General features: G+C 49.2%; 1 protein-coding gene across 1 annotated transcript in view; it reads right to left on the bottom strand.

Moving 5' to 3' along the window:
- PLEKHG4 (pleckstrin homology and RhoGEF domain containing G4) overlaps positions 1-22,681 on the bottom strand; it is a 97,552-nt gene that overhangs the window by 52,472 nt on the left and 22,399 nt on the right. The window contains exons 2-3 of the mRNA XM_055000447.1: positions 6,493-6,690; positions 1,477-3,610 (exon numbers count right to left, since the gene is read on the bottom strand). Of these exons, the coding sequence (XP_054856422.1) occupies positions 1,477-3,610; positions 6,493-6,690 (2,332 nt within the window). The remainder of the gene's footprint in view (positions 1-1,476; positions 3,611-6,492; positions 6,691-22,681) is intronic.

The following is a 22,681-nucleotide window of genomic DNA, read 5'->3' as shown; positions in this document are numbered from 1 at the left end:
TTTCATAGAAGTTGCCAGGGATCGAACCTGGGACCGTCTGCATGCAAAGCAGATGCTCTTCGACTGAGCCACAGCCCCTTTCCAGCCACACAGCTGCAGCAAGATCTCATGCCAGACAAGTCAGGAACAGACCTGCAGAGGAACAGCACAAGAACTGGCCTCTCTGGCCAGGGCCTGCTTTGCATACCCCAAAGGTGCAACTCCAGACCCGTTTGTGACCCTACACCCCTCTCAGATCTCAGGAGGCCACCTTTAAACCAAGAGTTCATTCCCATTTTCTTCAATAGCTTTTGCAGTGGATCCTGCGGCATATATTTCGGATCGTTTCCTGCTTCACTCATCTCCCTAACAGTACAGTGGGAAGGGGCCGTAGCTCAGTGGTAGGGGATCTGCTTGGTATGTAGAAGGTTCTCAGATTCCATCTCTGACATCTCCAGTCAAAAAGGATCAGGTTGTTGATGATGCAGAAGACCTCAGATTCAGACCCTGGAGAGCTGCTGCCACTCCGAGGAGACAATACTGACCGTGACGGACTCGGTATGAGGCAGTTTCCTGTGTTCAGCTGCGGTTTTGGTTGCTTGTGCAAGTCTTCAGTGTAACAAAGTCTGCTGAAAAACTGGATGATACCTAGTCCTGCAGGGGCATTTCCATTAATGATAAGCTATTCAAAGGTAAGAATAAACTGCAGATTTCACACATCTGCACGGCCTGTCCTGTGTCCACAGCTCAGAATTTGGCTGTTTGGGACACAGGGAGGTCCGGAGCCTTGAGACCCCGGCTTGAGTGTCGAATCAGCCGTGCAGCTCATTTGGCGATTCTAGGTCGGCCACTCGCTCACAGCCCAACCTCCTTTACAAGACTGTTGTGTGGGTAAAACTGAAAGAGCCATGCATACCCCCCTCAGATACTGTGAGAAAAGGCAGGATAAGAAGGCGAAAGGGTAAGAGAGAAGAACGACTGGATGAGATACTGAGCAGAATGAGTGAGCGGATTACTAGACTGTGTTGAAGGGAACAATGTAAACAGGATCTCTGTAGCTAAATTTTCAGATCACTTTTAGCATTTCTATGAAATGTGGAAATGAGCAACAGATGAACAGCGCGGACTGGGCAACAGTATCAGACGGATGGAGGTTTGGCAATACAGAACATTCATACAGAGAAGGCATTCCCCAGCCGTCTCTGGTTTCTGACTTCGTGGTCTCCTCTTCCCAAACCACGCCCCTCAAAAAAGAGAGCTAGAAACTTTTTTTAAAAAATAAAGGGAATGAAGTGAATTACCCAAAGTCTGCCAGGTCTAGAATATGCAAAACGCTCCACCCATTAGCCATCTCCACCCTGGTCAAGGAAACCCGCAGAGCAGCAAAATACTTGAACTCCTTCTGTTTTGGGTCACCTTTAGGGAGCACTCCCTTTTTATTTTAACAACGCATGCAAGTGTCATCCCGCCAACTGACTGCACCATAAAGAGTCCTACCTCTGACAAGGAGTGCCTCGGGAGCAGCATCCTGATCTCCGTTCATGACACCTGGACTTCCGTGCCCGACGCTGCCTGGGGACTCGTCCGTCAACGGGGCTGATGGGGCGTCCTCCATGCCAGGCTCACTGGGATCCAGCCGCTCGGGAGTTTTGAGGGAGGCGGACTTGCACTCGGCTTCCGCGAGGGTCCACATGTACGGCTCTTCTCTCGCTGAACCATTTTGACTGTTCTCATCCCTTTGCCCCGTCAAACATTCCAACCCACCGACTTCCATGGAAGTTTCCGACAACAGCGGGTTTTGTTCGCTCCGGTTATCCACCCAGCAGGCTTCAGTCCCTTCCTTGCCAATGCTGGTGGAGAAGCCCTCAGTCTGCACATCAGTCTCAGCCGGAGGGTGGCCACTGTACTCCTCCTGCTCAGCTGCTGGCCTTCCAGGCGCTGCTGAAGTAGTGCTAAGCTGCAACGCACCCTCTGCTTGCTGCTGGTCAGCATGCACCTTCTCTTGCCCTTCTTCTGGGAACGGGCATCCCCCTACCTGCCCTTCAACGGACAAGGAGTCTCTGCAGTCGTTCTGCTTCTCCTGTTTCACAAGACTCTGCTGAGCCATCTCTTGGGGCTGTCCCTTGCTGCCACTGTCCCTTCCTGGCTTTGCTAGCATAACTATTGGCTTTGGGTCCGCCTCTTCCACCTGACCGTGAGGAAGAGGAACCCCTGTCCGCTGTTCAGAACAATGATCGATGACCCCGGATGACAATTCCTGTAAAGGGTGACTGTCTGTCACCCTCTCATTGGAGATGTGTCCCGGGGGGACCAGGAATGTTGTGGGTTGGAGAAAAGCATTTTCTGGCAGCCCGGAGTCACCCTCACAACTGCAGCACAGCCTCAAATGCCCTGTGTCAGACACAGAAAGAAGGTCCTCTTCGGCAAGCACCGCGCTCTCCCTGCTTCTTCCCAGGGTTGCCTCTGTGCCAGACACCCCGAGACAGCACACGGATTCCCCTCCACCACTGCCTTCCTCTGCAATGGACCCCCAAGCCACTTCTGTTCTTTCAAGGGTCCCCGCTGTTGGAAGCTTCCATTCAGGATCCTCACTGTCCGTGTAACTGCACATGGCATACCTCCAGTCAAGCTCGTGCTTCGAGTGAGCTCGTTGCTTCCCTTCGGAAGGTTCCTTAGTGCCAGCAACTGTAGAGGTTGGATTCCTCTCAGACCCCTCTGCAATTTTCAGCAGCGATTGTTCACTTCCTGTAGCAGGACAGTTCTCCAAACAAATGCCAGTATTGCCAGCCTGGGTGTCAGGAGTCCTTGTGGTGTCCGACTGGCCATGAGACATGGATGTAAGTGCTAAACATATCCCACCCTGCAAGCAACTGCCGCTGGCCTGATGGGCTGCTAATCGGCAGTTTGCTCTCGGCTGGGCCTTCGTGCAATAAGTGAGAGTGAGTCGCTCTGACGGGGCCAAGGAGCCCATTTGGGGCTCCCCTCTAGGCAGAGAAACCTCACTGAGCTCCACATATTCCCCTTCCAGGTCACTTTCGGAGTCTTCGTCAAGCATGAGGCTCACACCATCATTGGCGCCAGCTGCCCTCTCCGATGGCTCCGTTGTTGCAGTTGTGACCAAATTGCTTCCGAGTAAGTTTGGCCCATGGGAAGTTTGGCCTCCCATCTCGGGAGAGGTGCTGTGGAGTGGCTCCTCAGAGAAGCTGAGGGCAGAGCAACTTTCAGTCACCAGGTCAGAGTGCAAGTCACTTTCCATAGCTTTTGGTTTATCGATAAATTCCGGATTGACTATTTTTTCCCAGGGCACTCGGAATATTTTATCGTCTGTGGCTAGCAAGCAGTTTTCTAGAGCCGCTCCCATCCGCCCCCCGTTGATGCAGTTTAGCCATTCTATGGTGAAGATGGAGGTATAGGAGACTTCGGGGACCACCAGCTCCTCCACATTATGCCGGTCTTTGGCCAAGCACTTTACGACGATTCGTGGGGACTTTTTCAGGTAAGGCACCACCTGTAGGTAAAAGTCACCCGGCTTCAAGACCCGCCAGTCAAGGGAGGCAAGCTGGACTATGATCTTCTCATGGATGCAGAGGGGCCAGCCCTCATGCTGGAACAAGAAACCGCAATACTGAACCTGAAAGAAAGAGAAAATCCAGGTGAACTGGCTGCGCAAGGAAGCTCTTGAAAGAAAAACACACCGCTGAGTATACACTGGCCAAAAAGAGAATGGAAAGGTGATGCTCTAACTGCAGCTTTCACAAGCGCACCCAAAACGTGTGATAAAGGCTTCTCTTGTTGACAGAAGCTTAATTATTTCATTCAAATGTCAACAAACACCCCAGCAGGTTATCCTTTTTCTAAGACTAAGCAATCTAAGTGTTTATCTATGTTTGTGCTAGCTAGCTTCTTCCAGAGACTATTTCTATCTATAGAATCAAATGCAGCAGCAAGATCTACAAATGCTACGAAAAGGGCTTTAGTGGGGCCATTTATGCCTGATAGGGCTAATTGATAAAGATTTTGACAGTGCTCAACTGTACTTTGGCCCTTTCTAAAGCCAGCCCGATTGGGGTGGATTACAAGATTTCCCAGTCCTCCAATTTATGCAGAAGGTGTTTACTATAAAGTTTTGCTGTAATATTCAACAAGCTTATGGGAGACTAAGCCATCTAACCAAATCTGCAAAAGAGGCTGCCACTAGCACTTGTACTTCCCAAAGGCCACCCCTTCCCCCCCACTGTCATTTGTCCTTGTCCGAGGAGTGCTTGCCTGTGGGTTTGTTTCCATGTTTCAGAGGTAACTAAACCGGGATAATTGCCAATGGAAGCTCTCTGGAGGGTCCCCCAACAGGAAGGGGTTCCTGTGCTCAGCACCACTCTGAATGTCTTCCTGCTGCTTCTAAACAGTGTAAGGAGTAGGAAGGGTGTCTAAAAAAAGGCAGTGTGGAGGCTGCACGTGTGCCCATTCCACCTGTCGGGCAGCGGTAACATGCAGGAGCTGAGAAAGGTATCTGCCCAAGGGCCTTCCTCTCAACTCTGGGCTGCCTCCTATCATTTTTGCAGAAAAGGGGCTCTCCCCCGCTCCAGGTGCCCCAGGCTCTGCTGTGCTGCGGGCCAAGTCTTTCCCTGGAAAACATGCATTCTGTCTAAGAAACGCATTTGGGCCTGTCCCAGCCCCCTAGACCTCCTGGCCATGACAAGATCCTGCTGGCTGCCAAGGAAAACTACTTCACCTTCCATGCAGACAGTTTCAGGTGGGTAGCTGTGTTGGTCTTCAGTAGAACAGGAAGATTCAGGATCAGTAGCACCTTAAAGGCCAACAAGATTTCCAGGGCTCCTGAAAACTTGTATTTTGTTGGTCTTTAAGGTGCTACTGGATTTTATTATCATTATCATTATCATTATCTTTTTTTTTTGAATTTTTTTTTATTGGGTGAGTTAACATACAAATTAATTAATATACATTCCATTACCCCACCTATTCCTGTTTCCCCCACCCACTCCCTCCCCCCTTTTCTTGTTAGACTTCCAACAGCTTTCCAACCCATTATCTAACATTATCATTATCATTATCATTATCATTATCATTAGATTTTTAGTCCGCCCTCCCCGCCGAGTGGGCTCAGGGCGGAGCACAACATTTTAATTTACATAAAAACACATAAAAGCAGGTAAAACGTTACAATAACATTTAAAACACTACATACAATAAAAACTTCTCCTCAGATGGCGATGGAAGAGTTACTTCATTTCAGACATGGCCCATATATCCGTATCTATAGATATATATATAGGGTGGTGGACAGATCTTTTCAAGTCAAGTCAAGTATGGCCGGCGGGGGCCCAGCCTAGCCTCTGCCATATGCCTGGCAGAACATCTCTGTCTTACAGGCCCAGCGAAAGGGTAATAAATCCTTGAATCTTGAATCCTTGAACCTTGTGATCAAACAGGGTATGTAAAATGCAGGGGCCTTACACAGATTCTTGGCCATCTTAGATCATAACATAGTGGGAAACAGAGAGACATGACCCACAGGCCTCACTCTACCAGGAAGTTTTCCGATAAAAGTTCTGCTGAAATCTTTATGATCTGTGCCAAGAACCCTGTAGTGGTCTGTGGCGTGTGTGTGATGTTGGTGGGGATAGACCCATTTAGATCTTCCACCTCCACTCCCAAAGCCTGGGGCAAGCTCTGTTCCCACCACCTTTGCAGCTGGCGAGCACAGACTGAAAAACCTGACTAAGATTGAAACTGACAAGCCTTGCAGCCGTCCTGGAAGGAGCCTCCTCAGCAGCCTGCCGAGCGCCGAAGCAAAAATCAAAAGGGGAGAATTGGCACGGATTCTGAGCAGACGAGCAATGCGAGAGCGCCGCTTCATCAAGAGCGCTCCCAGCGCCAGCAACCTGACAACCTGTTGCCTGCCAAGGGGGAGGGCCCAAAGGAGAGCATCTGCAGGACTCTGACAAACCTGTCCGAGAAAGGGCCTGCTGCTCCGCCCCGTTCGCTCTCCCAGTGATATGCACGGGACTCCTGATTTCTGGAATGCATATTTTGCAGCGAATGCTCAGGCCTGATCCTTGAATGAGGAGCTCGGTCAAGCACAAGACACGGGAGGAAGGAGTCTTGACGTGAATGTCAACGGTGCCCTGTCAGTTTATGTATTTAGAGGAGCGAGCCCAGCGGCGGGCTTCTTTTTTCAAATGGTGTTTTTTCTGGTTATGTAATAGTTCCTTATGATAAACATTTATCCATCTGGTACAGTAGGAGATTTGGAAAGACAACATTTCCACTGGCAGCTACTTAAGATGAGAAATAGAGATCATTCCTTATTGCCGTAGGGACAGCAAAAAAACTTCTATGATGTGGGGGTGAAACGACATCTTGCTGCCACTACATTCTTGGTAGCGTGACCCTTCTGCCCTCAGCCCCAGGTCCCTCCACGCATGGCCCCAGCATCACTGATTTGCAACACCAACAGAATCCACCGGAGTGCACCAGGTGTCCCAAGATACTTACACAGGCATCCTGCTGGACACACTGCAAAATGTGCTTGGCCGGAATCAGGAAGTCGATGAGGTAGCGCAGGCCATCCCCTCTGTACGTCTTCTCCACCACATCAAAGACCTGACACAGCACTGTCGCTGCTGTGACCTCAAAGGGCGGGTAAAGTGCCGACAGCGTGCTCTGGATACAGCCGTCCAGGGACTGGGAATCCTACCGGGAGAGGGAAAGAAAGAAGCTGTTCAGGAACAGGTTGGAAACTGTACCTGTCAGGGCTCGGGATGCTGCTATCAAGCAAAGGAAGAGATTCGCTGACTCCTTGATCATTTCTTTGCTATCCTGAATCGCCACCCCCTCGCAAGCCCTGTCTCTGCACCGTGCGAGCGAAGCACTCACCGAGTCTCGACAGAGCGGCGGCAGACAGCTTACTCGGCACAATCCTTTCCCTGACTGAGCAAGGCGGGGCTGCTGTTAAACTATTATTATTGTAGCACACGAGGGTGTGTGTGCGTATGTGTGTGCGTGCGTGTGCGTAAGGGAGAAAGACACAGAGAGCACGCAATAGAAGACCTTGTGGAACTCCTGGCCCAACTTCACAGTGCTGCCCACTTCCAAAGTGCCCCCTCTTGCAAAAAACCCCAAACCACAATCCTCTAAACTATGGAGGGGTTAGTGCACAACATCAGGTGGCTGAAGAGGGGATGCACTCTCGGCTGCTTTTTGACTGGATCACCTCTGATCACAAATGGGATCTCAAAGTCGGGAATGCTAAGAAGCAAACTGCAATCCCCTGGCACTGGAGAGGGAGAAAGGGCCAACTCACACAAGGTCTTGTTTAAAAATGAAAAAGAAGTCAAACTCAATCATATCCTAACCATTTACACAGCATTTCTGAATTTCAGGTACATTGTCCAGCATCTTTTACAACATTAGGCAGGCAGATACCAGGGCGAGTAGTAGTTCATAAGTCTTTGTCCTCTCTCAACCTTTGAGAAGCAGAAAACCATCACTTCCTGTCTAGGGGTGTGCATCCCAAAAAGATTCAGGTTTCCCGCTTCGGGTTTACCTGAAGCAGGGGGGGGGGGGAATTCAGAAATACCATAATTACGAAGCGGCAAGCTGCTTCAGAATTATGGTATTTTACTCGCTTTGTGAGAAGGAGCAACTCCCCCCCACCTCCCCTCCCACCCACCCCCAGGGCAACCCCTCCACCCCCACACCCCACCCACTTACCTGGCTGTCAGGGAGGGTGATTAGCTGGGCGGCATTGGCGGTGGTAAGTCAGCTGCGACGGCCTGGAGCCGGCTCCACCTCCACCGCCACTCCATGGCACCACAGGGCAGCAGGGAGGGCCGGAGCCACCTCCTCCGGCCCTTCCTGCCCCTCAAATGACCACCATAGCAGGAAGGGCTTTCTCTGCCTCCGCCGCCACTCTGCGGCCCCGCAGGGCAGCGGGGAGGGCCGGAGCCACCACTGCCGCCGACTGCAAGGTAAGTGAGGCTGGGGGTGGGTTGATGTTTAAAGGGCCCCGCCGCTGCTTGTAAGCAGTGGCGGGGCCCTTTAAGCTCAGTCCCGAATCTTTCCGAAGCATTACGAATGCTTCAGAAAGCTTTGATTTGGGATTACCGAATCGGGGCCCCAATTCGGATATCCCGAATCTTTACAGATTGGGTCAGATTCGGGTATTTTACCCAAATCAGAAACCCGAAGTGCACATCCCTATTCCTGTCTCTGGAATTGGCTAACTAAAGTGGAAACGTCACCTTCATTCTTGGTACAGTTGCTTCTAGCCCAGAAATCTTTCCTACCTCTTGGGGAGGACACTACGCCAGTTCCCTCCCCTCCAAAAATCCACAAATGCATCATCAAAAAGCATACATAAAAATTAAATCATTTTTACATTTGATTTGTATGTGCTTCACCATTCTTATTTCTGTGAGACTTCAGCAACTAGAGCTTACTCAGATGCAAGCCTGTCTCAAAAACTGGGCCAAATGAAACATGTTTCTTTAGTTTAGTCAGGACTAATGTGCAGGAGCCCAAATTCTAAATGTGGGAGAGTGGCTTCGACTTCCATGCAAAAAAAAAAAAAGTAGTGTTGCCACACAAGCAGAATTCTTATTTGCATCTTTGATCTAGAACTGAAACTTCAGCTGGAGATCAGGATTTTGGGAAAATCTCTTCCTTTATGTTCACATCCTGGACGGCTGAGCAGCTAGGAAGAGAATCGCAACGCCATAGGATGCTGGTTCTTCCATTGCCCATAATCCTATAGCACCAAGTCAGGCCATTCTACCATGTGGGAGGTACTCCACAGTCTGTCGTGGAAGCAGCAGGATTCTCTCCCAGGAGCAGTCCCAGAGAAGAACTTTCAAATGGGGCATCCCATCATACAACAGCTTCCTCTAGGGCAGCACCCTTGCTGTTGGGAGACTCAAGCCAGCATCCAGGAGCCTCAGGAGTTCTGCTGGTTGCCAAAACACACAGGCCTGGCAACCATTAAATTGTCATCTCCCAATCAAATTCAAACAAACTCCCACTTTGCAGAGTACGCTGAAGGCATGGAGAGCAGATTTTTATTAGAGGGCCAATTCACAGGTGGCAAGTCTCATCACAAGCCCAGCATTGAAGTGACCAGAATTTGTGGCTACTTTGGACATAGGAAACTGAGCCAAGAAAACCCTAGAGGTCCAAGTCAACCTCAGAAATAAGCGTACCAGCTGGGCCACTAATAAGAGGTTTTTATACCAAAAGGGTTAAATTCCAGAGTGTCAACCTTGGCATGGAAGAAAAATGGTTTGGGGAGGCTGCTAGCCTCCTGTTGTTTTGCGAACACTGGCCAGCCCATTTAAACACCAGGAATAACCTGGTTAGGGTTCCCAAATCCAGCTTTGGACATTCCTGGAGATTTGGGGGCAGTGCCTGCAGAGGTCAGAGGTCAGAGAGGGATGGGAGCTCAGTGGGGATGTGGTGCTGTACCACCCACCCTCTTTAGCTGCCACTTTCTCCAGGGAAACAGATCTCAGTAGTCTAGAGATCAGTTTTAATTCCAGGAGAACTCCATGCCCCACTGTGAGATGGGCAACCCTAAATCTGGTGGTAGCATAGAATACCCACACCTGGTGGGTGTCGTCCTGACTCTGACCGGTGGGTGGGTAGGGGGGCAGATATAGACTACAACAGTTACACTTGTCTCTAAGACTCATATATGAAAGGGATAAAATTAGTACTTTCCAGGATGAAAGGATCATTAAAATTTTTAAACAATTACACAACAATCTTTGTCAGGCAATATGGGAAGGCAGCCAACCAATGATTGGCTTATATGCAAAACACAGTTGTGTACAAAAGCATACCTTTTACAGTGCTAAACGGAGTCACACCCTTCTAAATCCATAAAATAAATTGCCTTAGAAGGGTGTAACTCTGTTGAGGATGGCACTGCTAGCCTCTTTATGAAGCAAAGGGTCTAACCTGAACACAGAAGAAACCATCCAAGAAAGTCTATTGCAAGTTCCACCAATTTAAATGCGCTGAAGTTTTTCTGGATTACACTTAGAAACTATAATATGTTCATCAAATTACCTATTATTATCCCTCCTGATCTAAATACCAGAGTCCCAAATCTTTAATCCCATGCAGGATAAAGTGTTGTAGGAAGTATTTCAAATGCTCTCTGCAATAACCAAGCTGCATAACTGATTTATGCTAATATTATATCCCTCAACAAGCTGTCTAAGCAAATTCTACTGCAAGAGAGTGTCAAATAAGCAGATAAGTGAACATCTCAATAATATATATTGCTGAATTCAGAGAGAGTTAGTCTAAATGTGGGTTTCCTTTGACAATGACAGTGTAGTTAGGGGGAAAGGAGGAAGGTGTGAGGTGGACAGGCCTTTGTCTTTTAAACTAACTTACCAAAAAGAAGATTGTTCCTTGTTCTCTCTTAATATTATTACATACTTGCAAAGAGCATATTTCCTGAAGATCATGGTTAATGCACAGGGTTGCCAGCTCCAAGTTGGGAAATTCTTGGAGATCTTGGGGAGGGGGGTGAAACCTGGAGAAAGTGGGGTTTGGGGAGGGAAAGGACCTTGGCATGGCATAATTCCATAGAGTCCACCTCCCAAAGTAGCCATTTTCTTCCAGTGAACTAATCTCTGTGGCCGGGAGACCAGTTGTAATTCCGGGAGATCTCCAGACACTACCTGGAGGCTGGCAACCCTATTAATGCATGATGCTTAATGTACAACAGACATGCATAAAAACTGATCACTCAGAATCATACAAGACAACCAATGAACCATAAATCTGTAGCTTCCGTAGACAAAGTCTCCAAAACTATGAAGGCCTTCAGGTCATTACTAACACACAACAGAAGCCCTCTCTCCATACAAAAATCCAGCACAATTATCCCTGGTTCTGTGAAGGGGAAGTTCTGAGTCCAAGTATGCAAGCAAGTATTTTTTAATTACCCTGCTTCTTCCTTGCACTTGGGACTGCCTCTCTGTGTGGCTCTGCCTTCTTTACTGCCATTTTGTGGCTGGCTTCACCTCACGTGACAGCCATTTTGCAGTTGCACCCACCACATCGCGGTGCTTGCAGGCTCAAAGAGGTTAGGGAACTGCGGCTTAGTGAATATTAGACATAATTTAGCAAAGTGGTGAGACAGGTATTTTACCAGCCAAGGAGATACATTTACAGAACAGTTTGCTATGTAAGTACTGCTTTGAGTGGGTTTGGCCTAGATCGGCATTTGCAATTTGACAAAAAATCAGAAAATTTTTAATGTTTTTAGCAGCGCACACTAAACACAGTCACTTTCTCCTTAACCACTGACTGAACCTCTCTGCTTAGGACTGCAATGTTAATGGCTGTAGTCTAGAATTTTCCTAAAAGGGAGCTAATTGTTGGGAGAAGGCCTCCAAATAATTCCCCTCATTAAGGACCCAGAGGTTGGAGAAGGTGCCAGTTGAAGGGGGAGGGGGCACATGAAGAAATAAACTTTTCATTTGGGAAGAGGCCAGAATCACACATTTATTGTAAAGGACAGGCAGGTTGAAATGCAATTGGTGTGGTGGTGGGGGAAGTGAACCTTTCTGCTTCAACTGAGAGCCAAGCTACAAGTGACGCCTGACACAAGTTGGACACTTGTCAGCTTCCCTCAAGTTTTGATGGGAAATGTTGGCGCCCTGGTTTTACAGCTTGGCTCTCCATTACAGCTGCAGGACCAGGATGGCTACATTTCCCACCAAAACTTGAGGGAAGCTGACAAGTGTCCAACCTGTGTCAGGCATTACTTGTAGCTTGGCTCTGATTCATCAGAAAGGGCCAGAGAGATTCAGAAAGATGAAAGCCAGGGTGCTGCTGGGTCTTTCTTTCTGTAGGTCTTCCTGGGAGGTGGGGGGGGCAGAATCTACTGTTTGCCTCCAACTGTACATATATATTTTTGAAAATAAATATACTTTTTCAGCCAACAGTGATGATATTAACATTACAAAGATACCCTAAACCTTATCTACATCCAGGAAACCCTCCTCCTGGAATTTCCTGCTGCTTGGGGAAGCGAGAGGCATTCACTGATATTTTCCCCTATTTGGGTAGAACCCTTTTGCCCAGCAGCCAGCAACAGGCACATGGGTGGAGAAAACAAGGCCTATGCATTATTTCCCCTTCGGTTGGGCCCCTCTGCACTGATGACACCCTTTTAAAAAATAGTGTTTATTTACTTCATTTGTGCCCCACCTTTGAGACCCAAAGCGACGACATAATCCTCCTCCATTTTATCCACACAACAACCCTGTGAAGTTGGCTAAGGTGAGAGGCCCGAAGTCACTCAGACAGCTTCCATGGTAGAGTGGGGATTTGAACCTGCATCTCCGAGATTCGAGCCTGTCACTCTAACCAAGCAGCCAGAACTTTTAGGACAGTGATGGGGAGGGATAGGTCTTGCGGGGCAAGGCTGGGCGAAGGTTGAGGAGGAGTCTTTGCCACCGGAGAAAGTGAAGCCGACAAACATCACCGGGCAGGGAGAGAGCCTCAAACACGGAGAGAGAGGAAGAAACCTGGGCCTGACAGTGGGAGCTGGGCCAGTCTGTTCTTCTCACCTCTTGGCTCGAGTTGTCCAGGCCGCAATGCTAGCCTCGGCCTAGGAGGCTTTGCTGGGCCTCCAGCTGCCAGAGGAAGGGAGGCGACCGAGGGCAGGGCCTTCCCACTGCCACCTCCCTCCCCAAGACTGTCAGGGAAAAAGGTCTGAGGCAAGAAGAACACAAAACCTGCCTGCCTGGGAGAGGCAGTTAAACCGTTCTTTCCTCCCCCGGGGAAGGGCCTACAGCAGCATCAAGCTGTGCGTGCACTGACATCGCTTTAAAATGGCTGTGGAGAAAAACAAGCCATTCTCTGTGGAGAAAAACTAGCCGTTCTCTTTCCTTCTGAAAGAGCAAGCCAGGAGGGGCTGAGAAGCAGCAGCATCAATTTCTTGCTGAGGAGCAAGATCTCCCATACCACACAACTCCGTCACCTTCGTTCTGTGCCTGTCTCCCAGCCCCATCCCGAATCCAAATTCTGAATACATCTTGCAGTCACGCACGCATTTGCGTCGCTTATTTTGACAGCGACGTGAAAGAGCTTGAAAAGAAATGAGGGGATGTATGAGAAGGGGGATATAAGGTCAGTTGTATGACATTAAATGAGAGGAATGATGTGATCAATTGCGGAGTATCAAAAAGCCTCATAAAGGAATTTTAAAAATCAATTGTTTTATCCCATGAACTCAGTGCAATCTTAAGCAGAGGGTTTAAAAAAAAATTAAAATTAATTTTATCACTTTTTCAAACACAACAAAAAAATCCCACCATCTAAATAGGGCTGCCAGACCCCCAGCATGCACCCTCTCACCCCCACTTACTTGGCCAGTGGGGGGGCGTGCACCTTCCATGCGCGCCCCCCTGCGGTGCTGCACACCCCAGCACCTAGCAGCCCCAGGATCAGGCCTGTTTTGGCCTGGATCGGGGCCCCTGTGGAGCGCAGGAGCGTTCCTGCACTCCGCAGGGGCCCACAACGGGCCCAATCAGCACCAAAACGGGCCCAATCTGCGCCCGTTTTGGCACGGATCAGGTCCACTTTGGCGCGGATTGGGCCCGTTGTGGGCCCCTGTGGAGCGCAGGAATGCTGCCATGCTCCACAGGGGTCCAAAATGGTAAGAGCCCGCTGGGAGATCAAGGGGGCCTGGCAACCCTACATCTAAACCATATCTCAAGTTACACCTCAGCTAAGCCCACTGTCTTCAATGGACTTAGAAGGGTGTAACTCTGCTTAGGATGGCACAGTACATCAATGGTGTGTGTAGGAAGATATATTATGTAGCCCAGAACAGCTAACTACTGTTGTTCCTTGATAATATCCAAGTGGTAGCATATAATTTGAACAGGTTTTTGGCTAGTTTCTGCTAGTTTTCACGCTGTGATAGCATGATTGCCTAGTCTGCCTGACTCAAAAGTCTCTCTACACAAGACTTCTGACACGTATTCTTCACATAATGGGAGATGCAATGTTAGCTGGGAAGTGTAGTTTTAATGCCAGAGCTGACAGAGATCGCTCACTGCTTAAAACTGTGAATTAAACGAGCCTTGGCAGGCAAAGATTCCAGAAGGGGAGACAGTCCAGCACGCCAGGGACGGCAGAGGACTGTGAGAGAATCTGTCCCCTCTGTAGTTATCTCCATCAGCTCTGTCCTCTAAAACTACGCTTTCCAGCTAACATTATGTCTCCCAGCACTTGACGAGCACGTGCCCAGGTAGCTCATGTAGAGAGACTCTCAAGTATTTAGTGGGTTTTTCTATAAACAGAGGTAAAGGCAGAGGGGGAAATCACATGAGATCAAGATGAAATTCAAATCAAGCTTTTAAGAGATAGAAGCTACAGCATGCATTCTATAAAAAGATACCATCTATTTGATGGCAGCACAAAACCATTCTTTCAATATTGTCGGGAATCTGACTATATGAAAGACTAACCGTGTTCCAGACAACTCACTTCCTACCCTGGTGCGCCTCCAGAGGGCACTGCCATGGAAGGAAGCTGAGAAGAGGCAGCCTATCCCTCTAAGAGCCAAACTACAAGTGACGACTTACACAGGTTGGACACTAGTCAGCTTCCCTCAAGTTTTGATGGGAAATGTAGGCATCCTGGTCTTGCAGCTGTAATGGAGAGCCAAGCTGTAAAATCATGGCGCCTACATTTCCCATCAAAACTTGAGGGAAGCTGACAAGTGTCCAACCTGTGTAAGGCGTCACTTGTAGTTTGTCTCTGAGAGTGCGCCACAGCAGGAAGCCCAGGCTGGGAACAGGCAGGAGCAGGTGGCAATGGCCACCCCCTTCACCCAGCTGGGATCAGGAGTGGAGTTAGGTGGCAATGCCAGCCCCCCTTAACCCAGCTGGGATTAGGAACGAAGTAGGTAGCAATGCCTGCCCCCACCTCCACCTGGCCGGAATCAGGTGTGAAGCAGGTGACAATGCCTGCCCCCCTTCACCCAGCCAGGATCAGGCGCAGAGCAGGATGTCCACCTCCCCTTCTCCTGGCCTGGATCAGGAGCAGAACAGGTGGCAATGCCCATCCCCCTTCACCCAGTCTGAATCAGGAGCAGAGAAGGTGGCAATGCCCACTTCCCCTTCAACCTGCCGGAATCAGGCGCAGAGCAAGTGGCAATGCCCCCCCCCTCTGTGTGTGTGTGTGTGTGTGTATGCGCACAGATACATGAGTGCAAACACTCATACTCCTGCCACATATTAATCCCGCCTTCACTTCAAAGAGCTCAGGTTGGCATAGATGATTTCGTTCTTTTTATTCTCTCAACATCTCTGGGAGACAGGTTAGGCGAGGGACTGGTATCTCTAGTGTATGTGCCTGGAGGTACTTGATGAGGTCGGAATGGTTGCGGTGCTGGACCTCTGGGGGGGGGGGATGATGAGGCGGTTTGTAAGAAAAAGTTAACATTTAGAAATAAAACTAGGGAGCAGTACCTGGATAAATGTGGGGTTTCAATCACATGTTCCGCAGTACATTGTTAAACATAACATGAGAATTACTCAACACATTATTATTATTATTGTAAAGAAAAATAAGTGTGCAATGCACATCAGCTGTACATATGTTCACTGTAACTTGTGAACAGGGCTAAAGACTCTCACAAGCGATCGTCTTACAGAATACTATCAGAACTGCAAACTCGTGCAAGGGCACAGAGTCTCTTCTGTAAAGTGCAAAAATCACAAGGGGCTCTCTTCCCATTCATGGAAGACAAAAGACGATCTGTATCAATTGCCCCAACATGACACAGCTCCCAAAAGCAAGTTGCTAAAATTAAGTAGGGTTTGCTGGCAGAAGAGCTGCCAGCATATCTCCAGAATCAATTCTGCTTTATGCAGAAAGCTGGTGGGGAGGGGAGGGCAGGTTTCCAATGCTTTCTTGCTTGCTTTGGGCAAGGGAGGGATTGGCGCTGTTTTAAAAGCTAGCCCTGCCCCTCTGGGTGCCACCCCCCCAGCATATATATGTGTAAATAAACAAGTCAGTCCACAATACTCTCATTGCCAAGAAAGTGACTTCATAAAAGGCTGCCCCTGAACCTTCCCAACCCTGAAGAAACATCAGTGCAAGAAAAACAGAAACCATTAACCCACTGAGGGCCAATGGCGGGGAAAGGAACTAAAGAAATTGCTGAACTCAGGTATGTAGGTAGCGGTTGTGAGGTAATGGTTAGTGTGCTAGACTTGGGAGACCCAGGTTCAAATGATCACTTCCCACATAATTCACTTGGGTGACTGGGCTCGTCACACACTCTTATTCGATTTAACCTACTTCACAGGATCGCTCTGAGAATAACACGGAGGAGGGGAGAGAACCATGTATTCTACCCTCAGCTTCTTGGAGGAAGTGTGGAGTGAAAACAAAGAAGCCGGACTAGCTAAATAGAAGTTATGTCCAGGGCTCATTTCGAGGGGGAACGCACAGGAACACAGTTCCGGCAGTTCCCCAAAGAGGTCACACGTCAGGTGGCCCTGCCCACCTGACTCTCGGCCATTTTGAGCTCGTTTCAGCCTGGATTGGGGCCAAAATGGCCCAGATCGGGCCTCTGACAAGTGGTGGATCACTCTCCTGCTCAGCAGCGGCCCGATCCTGACCATTTAGGGCCCCTTCGGGCCATTTTTGGCCCCTTTTTGCCATTTTGGGCCCAATTTTGGCCCTGAATGGCCAGGATTGGGTCCAAAACAGCCAGGATAGGTGATGTCAGGGGGCGTGGCATATGCACATCAGGTATGCTAGTGAACCACTTCGGCGATGTCAAGGGGTGTGGCAAATGCTAATGAGGTATGCTAATGAATGATGCTAATGAGTTCCTCCTGCTCTTTTTCTACAAAATGACCCCTGGTTATGTCCCTCTCCTTGCTGTGCCATCCAGCGCTGAGAGGGTAAATTCTTGCCAAGGCTTTCTTGGCACAGCTGCTTATTTGAAAAATTGCTAATAAAATATTTGAGAATGGGCAGGTACCACTTCCCTACCAAGGCAAGAGGCAACAGGAGCAGAAAACAAATATCTTTGATGAAGGAAGTTCGTCTTGGAAGAAATGTTCCTTCAGGGTGCTGGAGGCAGCTTTGAGGGATCAACCTACCCCCAGGCCTGTGGTCTGGGTGTCTGCAGGGGGGCACCTTGCCATCCCCAGTGGAAGCAGGCACTGCCGGCGCCAGGGTCTCTGGCGCCTGTGGCAACCCCCCTCCCATGCTGCGCGATGACATCATCGTGCAGTACAAGCCAGAGCATTCGCCGGCGGATGGCTGGGGTGGCAGGCGGAGTCTGCTCGTGGCTGCTGCGCCCGGCTGGGGGCGTGTGGCAGCGGCACGGTGCTGGCTGACTGCAGCAGCTGCGGGCCAGCCACGCCAGCTCCATGGCATGCGCCTCCACCCCCAACACCCCCTCCGGCGCCTCTCGAGGGCCGTCGCGCCTGAGGCCACTGCCTACCTGGCCTCTATGGGCGCGCCGGCCCTGGAAGCAGGAGAGTTTCCTCTGGCCTAGGCAGGCCTTGGCTTAATCCAGTAGACATATGCCGAGGCCCTGGCTGGAGCTGGGCTAATGCAGGCCCCAGCCAGGTCTGTTGGCAGCTTGAGTGGTTCAAGGTAGGGGGACTAGCCAGCACTCGTAGGGTTCCCAACCTCCAGGTGGTGTCTGGAGATCTCCTGGAATTACAACTGATCTCCAGGCCACAGAGATCAATTCCCCTGGAGAAAATGGCTGCTTTGGAGGGTGGACTCTATGGCATTATACCCCACTGAGGTTTCTTCTCTCCCCAAAGCACACTCCATCCCCCAAATATCCAAGAAGGGTTGACCCGCATTGGAGGTCAACCCTAACCAGCAGTATGCTCACGGACTGGAGGAGACCAGAACCCCTTCTAACCTGGGAGGCCCATCACTTATTTATTATTTATTTATAATTTCAATTTATAGACTGCCCTTCCCCTGAATACATATGGCTCAGGGCGGCGAACAACATAATGATAAAAACATTCATAAATAATAAACAATTTAAATGATTTATGGTTAAAACATTCTTAGACTGGCGATAATACTTCAAATTCCAAAGTTTATCACTGCCCCACAACAAAAAAGGGGCAGGAAAGAAAGGGAGGAGGAGGAAAAGCCAGTAGGATTGTATCCGTCGCTGTCCTCAACCAAAAACCTGGCGGAGTGTCTCTGCTTTGCAAGCCCTGCAGAACCGCATCATGTCTTGCACAATGTTATTCACCAGAGAGTTCCACCAGGGCAGAAAAGGCCTTGGCTCTCTGACTGAGGACAGCCGGACTTCCTTTGGGCTGGAGATCACCGGTAGGCTGTTCTCTGCTGAGCGTAACTTATTGAGCAGCCCTCTTTCCTCTTCTCTGCCCGACTGCTGATTGGCCGGCGTATGCATTGCACCACCCAGATCCTGCTGTGGCATACAAAATTAACAGCAGCAGCAGCAGCAGGATCACCCACCTATTCCAGATCACCCCAGTGATGCACCCTTTCTACAGGGCCTGCCTGAAGCCAGGCCAGTGTTCACTGGACACACACTTGAGAGCGAGTCCAGAACAGACCTAGAAACGGCTATGCCTATGTAAAGGGGCTGTTGTGATGCCCAGACCTGAGATCCAGAGGCCTGCAAGTGGCAGAGAGGACAACCCTCCCCCCTTTTTCACAGAGCTACCAGCTGGGAAGCCAAACGACAGAGCCAATGTTCTTCCCCACCCCCATTGCGGCTGGGACAACTTCCTGATCAGAATTTTGCTCTCCACTGGCAGCACTTTTTAATCTCTGCCCGTGTATAACAGTATAATGCTGAATCCTCTCCTGTGTATTGCTAATAAATGTATTGGCAGTCAAACCCCAAGTGGGTTAGGTGGGTAGACGTGTTGGTCCACAGTAGAACAGCAGGATTTGAGTCCAGTGGCACCTTAGAGACCAATAAGATTTTCAGAGTGTAAGCTTTTGAGAGTCAGACCTCCAAGTGGTTTTGCATTCCCTGCTAGGAAAGCAAACCTCTTCTTGCCTCACTTGTTACCCCAGAATCCAAAAAGCAACCAGCCTGGAGGAGACACAAAGACCACAGCAGCACAAAGCTCACCAAAGAATCAGTGCCTGTCCTTTTAGGCTCCAGCCTTAACCATTATCGACTGTAGCAGTCAGCTACATTTCCTGATCCTGGAAAAACTGATTGATGTGGGAATGGAATTACTTCTGGTTAAAACACCAGAGGGAAAGTGATTGCTCCAGAGAACAAAACCTGGAAAGGGACTGGCCTTGCCCAGAGGGGGCACCTCACAGCTAACTATCAGAGTAAACTTTCTCTTCCACACAATAAAGGGCTTTGTCCTCATCAGCAGCTCATTCTGTGTGTATTCCAGCAAATAGGAAAAGCCCTATTATGCCAATGAAAGGAACAGCACTCCACTGAAATGGCTGGAGCAGGCCAAAAATGCTGCCCTCTTCTCTAAGCGATCACTTAAACAAACCACGGAGATGGGCTTTGCCAGATGCATTGACAGCAGAAATATCTTCATAAAAACTCACCCTGGAACGACTTCTACAATGAAAAGATAAATGATAAATGTAAGATTATGTGAGGATCCCCAGTCTCTATGCTCAGAAAACTGCAGTCCTAGCTTGTAGGAATTAGGACTACCTGCTTCAAGGTGGGCCCTGGAAATCTCCTGGAATTACAACTGGCTTCTAGATCAGATCCTCTGGAGGAAATGGCAGCTTTGGAGGACAGACTCTGTGGTATACCATAGAGCCTAGGAGAAACACAAGTCCTACAGAGACATCACATAATTGCTGAGCTTCCTTCCTAAATTCTGCCCCTACCAGCATGGTCCCAAGATCTACTGGGAATCCTGAGTGGGCAGTGTGCATTTTTCAAAAGAGTTAAATATTGGCACTGAATTTTAATCTCCCAGGGCACCCAAACTTTGTTTACTTTTTGTAAACAAGCTTCTAGCCCTGCCAACAATGGGGAAATGTTTGAGAACAAGGGCAGTGGCTAACGGAATCTCAAGAGCTGGCAGGGCCCAGGTGGGTCTTCCTTAGCATTTAGGATGCTGCTTCGATGTTGGTGCCTTCTCAGTATTTGTTTATTTCAAATTTCTATTCTGCCCTCCCTGTAGGTGGGCTCAGGGCGGGTAACAATCTATTAAAACACAATAAAAATTTCATCTCCATTAAAACAGCAGCATATTTCTATTCATACAAATTTAAAAACAGGATGGTGGACAGCCTTCACAGGGAGGGTTAGAATTTTAAACACCCCTTTTTTCAGGCTGGCGGAGGCCCAGTCTCAGCCATGTACCTGGCAGAACAACTCTGTCTTGCAGGCCCAGTGGAAGGATAGTAGGTCCTGCCAGGCCCTGATCTCAGCAGACAGAGTTTTCCACCAGGTGGGAGCCAGGACCAAAAAGGCCCCGGCTCTAGTCGAGGCTAGGCGGGCCTCCTTGGGGCCAGGGACCACCAACAGCTGTTTGTCCCCTGATTGGAGTGTCCTCCAGGGAATATATGGGGAGAGATGGTCCCATAGTATCTACTGGATTCATTCTGTTTGGGCTACACAAGGGCCCAAATGTGGGTCTAAATGGGGTGGCAATATTTATAAGAGGGCCAAGGAGACAGCCCTGTGTCACCTGGGAGGTGCTAACTAAATTTTAAATGGTAGAGGAAACATTTTACATGCAGATTCAAACACCAGTGTCTCCTGTGAACTGAATCTCAGGTGACTTTGGTAGGGAAACAGTGGTACCATCAGGGTCAGATTTTGGAGCAAAAGTTGAGGGCACCAGCCACTCTGGCTCAGTGGGAAGAGGGAGTCAAATGCAGTCAGAGATGGGAAAGTCTCTCTGCACGAGATGCCTTGGCCTGTGTTCATCAACTGTAGGGAGATGCAATGTTAGCCGGGAAGCGTAGTTTTAAAAGACAGAGCTGGCGGAGATCTCTCCTCAGAGAGATTAATTTCATCTTTGCCTCCCCAAAGGCTCTGTCAGTTTCACCTCTCCAGTCTAAAACTGTGTGGGATCGCAACGATAGGGAGGCGAGGAATGGAAATAGGGCTGGAGTTGCCCTCCAGAGCTGGGCTTGGACCTGGAGAGGTTACGATGGGCTGAAGTTTCCCTTCTAGCATTTCACAGCCCTTCACACAGCTCCAGTGTATAGCAAAGCCTTTGCCCTGCTGCCGACTCTGTCTTTTTAAACTACCCTTCCCGGCTACCACTGCATCTCCCGACACGTGTTCTTCAGATGTCAGATGTCTCATGTAGAGAGACTCTCAGTCTACCTTCTTCTTTATTCCTCAACTTTCTCCCCCCCCCCACACACACCCCAGTGCATCCTAGGAACTGTAGTCCCCAGAACAGCCAGTATCAATGAGGAAGGTGAGGCAACCCACAAGAATCATCGAGTCCAGCCTAAAATTACCCAGGGGCACCACTTTAGGCAAAGATCGTTTTCTACTTAAAACCTCAGAGATAGCTGCCAGCCGGAACAAGAAGACTGAACTAAGTGATCGGATTCAGGCACATCTGCAGCCGCTCCTGGCGTTCACATATGCAACACCTCCTCAGCCACGAAAGGCATCATTCCCTCCAGCGAAGGCCCACACGGAACCTATTCAAAGAGCAATGGCCTCGCGTGCTCCAGCTCTTCCATGCAGATCAAAGGAGGGTGGCGATTTGACACACGATTTGTCAAAGACGCCTTTGTGCACTAAGGGACATGTGCCAAAATATGGGCGGTTATGAAGCCCAAGCGCACAAAGGGGAGCATGTCCACTGGTATCCCCCCCACCCCGCCTTGACCTATTAATGGGCATACCAGCCTCCGCAAAGCCTGAGGAGAAATCTCATTCAAAAAAGTAAAATGGTCCAGTAAGCAAGGAATCTACAGCCACCAGCTAGCCTTCTGATAATCACAGACCCAGCAAGGGTCTTTGGCTTCCTTCCGCGACATTTCGTCATGTTATGTCTTGCTACTGACCCAAATAGAAGACGGTAGCCAAAAATAGAGGCGCAGTTACCTCTGTCATTGGACAGGCATGCAAAATGCAAGATTGCTTATCATTTCTTTGGGGCTGTGGTCTAATTTATTTCATGTTACAATCCCCACCAATACCTAATTGAAATCCAATCCAATATGAAATACCTCTTCAACCAAAAGGGAGACTGCAATGAAGAAATTATAAAAAGATTGAGACTTGGAAGAGCAACTGTGAGGGAACCAGAAAAGATCCTTAAAGATGCCTCTCTGGGAACCAAGATCAAGACAATCCAAAAAATAGCATTCCCCATTACGATGTATGGATGTGAAAGGTGGACCGTGAAGAAAGCTGACAGGAAGAAAATTGATTCATTTGAAATGTGGTGCTGGAGGAGAGTTTTGCGGATACCATGGATGGCCAAAAAGACAAATAAGTGGGTACAGGGCTTTTTTTCAGGGGGAACGCGGGGGAACGGAGTTCCGGCACCTCTTGAAAATGGTCACATGGCTGGTGGCCCCGCCCCCTGATCTCCAGACAGACAGACTGAGTTCCACCACCTCTTTTCCCAGAAAAAAAGCCCTGAGTGGGTAGTAGATCAAAGCAAGCCTGAATTCTCCTTAGAAGCTAAAATGACAAAATTGAGGCTATTGTACT

Source organism: Eublepharis macularius, chromosome 16 (genome assembly GCF_028583425.1).
Source record: "Eublepharis macularius isolate TG4126 chromosome 16, MPM_Emac_v1.0, whole genome shotgun sequence".
NCBI lineage: Eukaryota > Metazoa > Chordata > Lepidosauria > Squamata > Eublepharidae > Eublepharis > Eublepharis macularius.
Note: the sequence above shows the minus strand (reverse complement) of the source record. Positions and strands in the feature narration are given on the sequence as shown.